The following is an 8,563-nucleotide window of genomic DNA, read 5'->3' on the forward strand; positions in this document are numbered from 1 at the left end:
GGGGTACTACTCTCTCCACAGCACACGTATAGACACCCGAATCATTTATCTGAAGATTCAACAGCTCAAATGATATTTCCTCTGTTTCTGGGGTCCAGATAAATCTGATGTTGTCTTTACACGATCGCTTCCTCCAGGATTTATGCTGATATATATACGAGCACAGTAACTGTTCTCTCCTCAAATCTACAGAAAAAAAAACCTTTTCAATTGCTTTGTTATAATCACAGTTAACTGTAGTTGTCTTTCCCTGAAGAACAGTCTGAGCTGAAGTCGTACTTAATACAGCGCTTTCCGTCTTCACAGCTGAAAAAAGCAGTTCAGAAAAACTCAGTTTAGTTTAATTTTACAATCAAATAAAATCACGTTTATTGTCACATCACATTTACAAAGTACATTTGTACAGTAATGAGTTATGAAATAAAACTTATTGAATGAAATAAAACTATGAAACGCACTGCTGGACACATTTCCGTAGTTAGTGTGCAGTTAGTGAGTCTGAAGCAGATAAATAAATGAGATGCAGGTAAACAGGGGATAGAATATTGGAAGTTATACTATTTATTAAGTGTGAACAAAACAAGTTATATTTAATATATTCTTTTTACTATGATTGAATAAAAGTACAAAAGTTTCATCAGTTAAGAACACATTACTGTCTGTAAAAGTGTTCATTATAATATTCATAACATAAAATGTTCATTTATCAGTAATATGTGGCTAAAAATACTTTAGTGAATACAGTGAAATGCCATTATTTAAATTATTATTGCTATTTTAAATTAATGAACCGTTGACATGAAACTGTATGACTGTTTATGACTGACATGAAACTGTATGACTGTTTAGCCTACCTGAGAGAAAAGACAGAAGCATCCACACTGAGCAGAGCTCACAGAAATGCTTTACGGAGGTCTATAAATTACACAGAAAAGCATAATGCATTTTTATCTCTCTTTTCTATTCAGAACAAGTTTCGCAGAACTGAAAACAACTTTTGTAGCCTAACATACCAATAGAAATAAGTCTTTTAGCCACTGATAGGCAAAAAACAAGCAGCATTACATATGTAGCCACCTGTAAAAAAGCAGTTACACATAATTTAAGCCAATATAATCATGCAAGAACTCACCATCCCACACTGCAGAACATGCACCATCTCTGTGACCATTGCTTTAGTGATTAGAATGTAGCACCACCTCCACCTCTGAAACACCTCTGTGGTCACAGTTTCCTCTGTAAAACACCAGCAGCTTTTTTTTTTACAACTACAAAAAATGCATTTTATATTGTTCATAGTGCCTATATGTATTTATAAGAGAAATGCCTTTAAAAAAAAAACACACATCATCTGCTCTAAGTTTGAATAATGATCCCACACAGTCTGTGAAGTTAAACCACAGAGCAGAGCTCTACAACTGTGGCATCCTATTTTGGCTTTAGATTATAGTTGGTTATCTGTGAAAACTGTGGAGTGGAGTGGAGAATTGGGCACTGAACGAGAATTCACTGCAAGAGTCTGAAGGTTTGAAAAGGAAAACTGAAATGTTTGAGTATACTAAAAAAAGGGAAGCTGACCAAGCAAGAAAGACAACACAGAGGGGTTAAGTAAAACAAGAGGAAACACCCACCAAATATAGAAACAGATGGAAGGAGGGGCCAATAAAGTCTGGTCTCCTGTGCCGATCCCTGCAGCTGCTCACAACAACAGATTAAACTACATTTTCATACATTGATTCAATTCAAATATCCAGTCTGAATACATGAAGTCATCAATAAAGTTTACTACTCAAAATAGTTGTAGTGTACAGTATATAATATTAGTATGTGGTATTTTAAGAAAAACAAGCATAATTTACTTGGGTATGCGTCTTGTGATACCTGGTGGAAATCCAATGATGCTTGAAAAAACATAATCCATTCTTGATTAACTTTAGCTGATTTAATGTTCAGGATAACTAAGTTCTTTCAACACTAATACTTTAACTACATTTTAAAAATGGGTCAATTCAATTAATCAACTTGATTTGTTTTCTTAACACCTAGTGGACCTGGGTTCATTTTACAAGGGGGTGTTAATTAGACCTCTTCACAACCCCAAAAGCAAATAACTTGGCTCCACTGAGTGGAAGTGGAAATAGGAACATGAGTGATATGATAACGTTTACATTTACATTTACAGCATTTTGCAGATGCTCTTATCCAGAGCGACTTACAAAAAGTGCTTTGTCTATCTAGAGAACGTATCTTTGCTAGTTACCAATAGTTTAGAGAGAAAGCTGGTCCTGAGCTCAGATACTGCTAGAAACAATGACAATAACAACATTAGATCTCACAAAACCTGCTAATACAGCATCACATTACAAATCCAAAATTATCTAGCACTATATGATCATTGTGGTCAGAGCAGGGAAACATACCGCTGTCCAGACATTAGGAATAAAAAACCTTGTAATTATGCAGAATGACTCACTAGTGACGTTCACTGCTCGAAAAGAAAAGATGCATTATGATCTTTCATCTGGGCAAACTTGTCAAAAACTTCTCTCTCAAAGTCACCAATCCATGAATACATTCAAGTGATGGCAGAGCAAGAGGCAAGGAGAGCAGAAGAGTGTTTTTAGCTACACTCACAGTTAGCCATGTTTTTCTCTTGAACCTCTCTGGACTGAAGGAGCAGTTTTTGTCCTTTCCAGACTGAATGATGTTGAAATCTTCTGCCTAGGGAGTCCTAAATGTTTAATCTCTAATTTCTACTCTAATGACAGGATACCAAATTTAACTTTTATTACATGTCTCTTCATCTACGTGTCTGTTTCATTTGTTTTTTGTCCACCTCAAGCCTGTTTAAGCCATGCTTGGAAATAGATTTGAAGAAGACTTTCACATGGCTGATGACCAATTACTTCACTTTTATCTTAGCAAAACCGTGGAAAGCATCAAGCTGCCTCAAAATACTGGCCATATCCAGAAACGTCACCCTGCTGAGTCTAAGAATTTTAGCCTGGTCCCAAAAACTTTGGAACCACCATGGAGCTTCCTGCTGTACAGTGCTGTGCAAACCTCACCTGCATGATCTGACCATCCTGATGATGCTGCTGCGCCTCCTTGCCACTGTTGCCTCATGGGGGCTCGGACCCACATTTTTCTGTAAGGCTGCTTTGCGACAGTGCCTGTTGTAAAAAGCAGTATATAAATGAACTTTGACTTAACTTGACTTGGAACAACACCCACCCACCGTGCCACAAAACCGACCGCTTCACCCACGCACGTACCAGTCATTGCTGGCAGACCCAGCACCCGGGAAGCGGTGAAACTTTCCTCCTTCTTGAGCTGCTGCAAAAAACAGCCAGCCCGATCGCTGACTGGGGCCAGAGTACACCTATGATTCAAGAGTGTCCGAGGACCCTTTCTACACTACTAAAGAAGATCAACCTGTGTGTGTGTGTGTGTGTGTGTGTGTGTGTGTGTGTGTGTGTGTGTGATAGATTTTTATCATATCAACCACCCCTACTAACCAGATTTACAGCTGTAACACATTTTCTATGTTTGAAATGTCAACCTCTTTATTTGTAAAATGACTTTGGAAGGTAACAGAACTTACAGTAGCTAAAGTCGACAGTGTCTCTCTGCTTCAGATTGGCTTCAGTTTGTGTTGTTGGAGTAGATGGTTGGAGAGGTGAGCCAGTGTGGAGATGCTGAGATGATGTGAAATTCCACCTGAGAAAGTGAGATGAAAAGAATGTTTGACAGGTTCTTTGTTTCAGTGCTGTTTTTTAAACATGTGCTTGCTGACTTCACCCCACAAGTGTCCACTTGCAGGATAGGCGTAGAAAGAAGCAAGAGGAGAAGATTTCTCAGTGATTTTTTTGCACTTTTGAGTGCTAGTGAGATTGAATTTTTGAGTTTGAGGAGTATCCTTAAAAAGTCATGGCAGCCACTGATATTTATGATATGAACATGCTATGTGCTTCAATACTTAAAACTGGGATATGATCATATGCTATGTGATTCAATGTTTATAACTGGCATATGACCACATGCTATGTGATTCAACGCTTCTAACTGGGATATGACCACAAGCTATGTGATTCAATTCTTATAACTGGGATATGATCATATGCTATGTGATTCAATGCTTCTAACTGGGTTATGAACATGCTATGTGATACAATGCTTATAACTGGCATATGACCACATGCTATGTGATATAATGCTTATAACTGGCATATGACCACATGCTATGTGATTCAATTCTTATAACTGGGATATGATCATATGCTATGTGATTCAATGCTTCTAACTGGGTTATGAACATGCTATGTGATACAATGCTTATAACTGGCATATGATCATATGCCAAGTGACTCAGTGCTTCTACTTGGGATATGATTGTTTGCTATGTGATTCAATACTTCTAACTGCGATATGAACAGGTTATGTGATTCTATGCTTCTACTTGGGATATGACTATATGCTATGTGATTCAATGCTTATAACTGGGATATGAGAATATAATATTTGAAAGCCTTTAACTGGGATTTGACCACATGCCATGTGATGTAATGCTTCTAAAGGGGACACGACCATATGCTATGTTTTGTTCCAAAAATAACTTCCTCCCTTTAGCAATAAAAAAAGATTTTTCCAGGATGTCCATTTTGTTTTTGACCATAACCACTTGAACACGTCATACTTGTGACCACCAGAATTGTATGCAGGAACTTCTGAAAATTGCAGCACAGTAGTGCGGTGGGTAGCGCTGTTGCCTCACAGCAAGAAGAGCCTGGATTTGATTCTGTGTGGAGTGTGCATGTTCTCCCCCTGTCTGTGTGGGTTTCCTCCCACAGTCCAAAGTCATGCAGGCAGGAACAGAGGATGCCCTATACGCGAGTGTGTCTGTGTGACTGGCCTGTGATGGATTGGTGACCTGTCCAGGGTGTTTCCTGCTTTCTGCCCAGTGAGCACTGGGATAGGCTCCAGCACCGCCCCCCTCCATAACCCAGTAGGAAAAGTGCCCTAAAAAACCTTCTGAGGAGGACAGCAGCCTTTTTTGCTAGCTAGCAAGCTAGCAGAGTGAAGTAATGAAGTTGCCTTAGCAGTTATATATAAACATGGAGCAGTTTGGTACAAAGCCCAGTTTGAACATAGTAAATATGATGTCATAGTTTTTAAATATTTAGTATTTTAATGTATTCTTTTGCTCTGGCTTGCCATTTTTGCAAGGGGTCATCTAACAAATTACAGTTATGCACAAGTGCAGCCCACGTAAAAGCGTTATTACAGCATCTGGGATTCCCCTCTAAGAGGAATGTTGAGGCCAAGTTGACAAAAACAGTAAAACAGTACTGAAACAGGGGGTTGACCGAGTAGAACTTCACTTGCGAAAGCGAGGATTGCTCAAGAAAAATCACACCTAAGAGAGTGAGACAAATTTAGATGCTTTGATGCCTTCAGCAGAAGACCATCTGAAAGGCACACATTTCCAATGGTTGATTATTTGAAATGATAAAAACACTGTGTGAGTGTAACCAATGTCCTGCAAAGAGCTCATCTCACCGCTGAACTGCTCCACACACTCATAAAAAAGGTACTAAACTGTCACTGGAGTGATGCCCTCAATGGTACCTTTAGTTAGGGAACATAAAATTCTGTTTCTGTTTAAATTTCTGATCTGTTCATTTTCGTCTCAGCCTTTTGATTTTATTGTTCTGTTTTAAAACATTAGGTTATGAAAAGGAACAAACACATTACATACAAATACATATACCAAAAGTATGTGGACACCTAATTATTGAGTTCAGGTGTTTCAGCCACACTCATTGCTGACAGATGCACAATATCAAGCACATATTACAAAGCACATATTATCTCCATAGACAAACACTGGCAGTAGAATGGATCGTAATGAAAGGCTCAGTGACTTTAAATGTGGCGCTCTTCTAGGATGCCACCTTTACCACAAGTGAGTGAAATTTCTGTCCTGCTAGATCTGCCTCTGTCAACTGGAGATGTTATTATTGTAAAATGAAAGTGTCTAGGAGCAACAACAAAGCAGTAGAACATGCAAAACTGCCTGTCCTCTGTTGCATCAATACAGGGTTCCAGACTGCCTCTGGAATCAAGCTTACAATCACTATGTGCAATGCCAAGCGTTGGCTGGAGTGGAGTAAAACATGCCGCTGCTGGACTCTTGAGCAGTGTAAATGTGTTCTCTGGAGTGATGAATCACACTTCACTATCTAGTTTTGCAGAGAATGCTGCCAACTGGAGTTTGGTGGAGGAGGGATTATGCTCTGGGCCTGTTTTTCAAAGTTTGGGCCCTTTAGTTCCAGTGAAGTGTAATGTTAATGCTACAGCATATACAGGCATTTTAGATAATTAAATCGCTGTTGTCAGAAGAAAACCTTGTATCTCCAATTTTGTCATTTTTTAGTTTTTGACATAATTTGAAAATGCCTGTTGCCCTTTACATTGTCTGTAAATTTCATGATGAATGGCCAAACAGAAATGGCCCAAAATTACTTGGAAAAAAGTCTGGTTCCATTGACTTACATTAAAAGTAAAGTAGGTTTTTACCTTCTCCTGTAAAGCTATCAATTTGGAGATATGAGGTTTTCTTCCAAGAACAGTGATGTGCTTAGGTTACCTTGTTACAACACAGTTACTACACAGTAATTATGTAAAACATAAATGTAATATTATGTAAAACATATTTCCTTTAGCTGCTGGAAAAGACTTCTGATCTGTAGTGTATCAAAAAGATACATTTGTCTAATTACATGAGGCAAAACTGTAGTTGATACACGTGTAATTACACAGGCTGTACTTCTACAATACAACTGTAACATTGGGTAAATCATCATTAGTTACACTGTTGTTGCATATGTTATCCATGTGTAACTACACAGTTATTAGAGACAATATAAAGTGGGACCAAATGCACACTGAGCTTTGCCATAAAAGAGTCTCTGTCTGTGTGCAACAGCACTTAGTGAAGCAGGTAGCCTAACAGCTAATTTTACTATTTACTACTGTCTTTTATTTGCATCAACATTACGTGATAATTATCTATCTACACTTCAAAGCATCCATGTGTTTTTCCTGTTAATAATATTGTTTTTGCGTTTTATCCACAGCATTAAACATCATGAGAATATGGCAACTCGCCATACTTGTGTAACTTATTTTATATATGAAAAAGGCCATATTTACATGGTGCTAATATTGTATGTAAGCTATGGCCTTTCACTGTTGTTTCGCAGGAGAAACTCATCCAACCTGGAAATTTCACATGTATCACAAATGTTGGTCAAAATTTCTAAATCAAAAATGATTTTCATAGGGCTCCCGAGTGGCGCAACCGTCTAAGCGTTGGCCCTATCATCAGGAGATCGCGAGTTCGATCCCTGGTGATGCTACAGCCATCCGTAGCCGGGAGTCCGAGAGAGCACAATTGGCCTCACTCTCTCTGGGTGGGTAGGATGGCCCCTCCTTCTCCCCCCATCACTCAGCGCGATGCTAGTTGGCGCAGGCGTCTGTTAGCTGACGTAGCAGATCTGGCGGTTGGCGCTTTCCTCCGAGCGCGTTCGGCTGTCCAGTGACGTTGCGTGAGCGGCAGTTCGAAAAGAAGCGGTGGTTGGCTTCACAGGTCTCGGAGGAAGCCTGTGTTAGCCTTCACCCTCCTAGCGTTGATAGCATCGTGTGATTGGGGGAGTCCTAACTAGCGGGTGGAATTGGAAACGACTAAATCGGGGAGATAATTGGGTATGATTTTCATTCGGTTAAAAGTGATCATATAAGGTTTTATGTGTCTGGTTAGATTTCTATCATTTGTAGATGCTGATCATTTCATTTATTTCTTCATGTTTCATATTCCACATTTCATTTCATAAAATATTTTGCTGAACATTATTTTTTGTATTTTTTTCTAAAGTATTTGTGGAAATAAGAGGCCGAATGTAGCTCTGATATTTTTAGGCTGTTAAAATTCTGCTTATTTCCTGTACTTGACCTCATGGTTCACTACACTGGGATGCTAATGATAACTAGTTACATCAACAACAAAAAACATCGAAACGAAACATTGAATCTCCAAAAATGATGACTTTACACCAGGAGGAAAAAATAGTCTTGAATTATATGGAAAGTTAATCTAATCAGATTTTTTCTTAAATGGAACATTTCTATTGGTCCGTTCATTATTAAATTTCAACAGAGTTTTTTGCACTACGGCAATGATACATGTAACTGCTTCTGTTTAATAGTTGCCCCCATATAGTGGAGTAACTAACAGTTCAGGTCATCATAGCAAAATGTCAAGCAGAGGCCGCCACCCAGAGTTCTGCTTTCACTCACACCGTTCTGTTTGTGTCTCACCCAGATGTGGTCAGCTATGCTTCCACCTACATAGACTGGAGGTTGACAGCATTGCACCTTCAATGCATCAGGCAACACTGTTTTTTTCCGTCACCACTCAGCTGCGCTGTTCTACTGCCTGTAGAAAAGTGTGACCACAGAAGTGCAAAGCACAAAATTTCAGGTCATTTGTTATTTATTTAGA

At 38.9% G+C, this 8,563-nt stretch overlaps 1 protein-coding gene across 2 annotated transcripts in view; it reads right to left on the bottom strand.

Moving 5' to 3' along the window:
• LOC118824874 (tapasin-related protein-like) overlaps positions 1-1,198 on the bottom strand; it is a 25,166-nt gene extending 23,968 nt beyond the window's left edge. For both annotated transcript variants that reach the window (XM_036595314.1, XM_036595315.1), the window contains exons 1-3: positions 1,133-1,198; positions 855-915; positions 1-306 (exon numbers count right to left, since the gene is read on the bottom strand). The exon at positions 1-306 is cut by the window's left edge and continues 48 nt beyond it. In XM_036595314.1, the coding sequence (XP_036451207.1) occupies positions 1-306; positions 855-915; positions 1,133-1,171 (406 nt within the window). In that variant the 5' untranslated portion in view covers positions 1,172-1,198. The remainder of the gene's footprint in view (positions 307-854; positions 916-1,132) is intronic.
• Positions 1,199-8,563: the final 7,365 nt, after the last annotated feature.

The sequence above is a fragment of the Colossoma macropomum genome, unplaced genomic scaffold, assembly GCF_904425465.1.
Source record: "Colossoma macropomum unplaced genomic scaffold, Colossoma_macropomum, whole genome shotgun sequence".
NCBI classification, from domain to species: domain Eukaryota; kingdom Metazoa; phylum Chordata; class Actinopteri; order Characiformes; family Serrasalmidae; genus Colossoma; species Colossoma macropomum.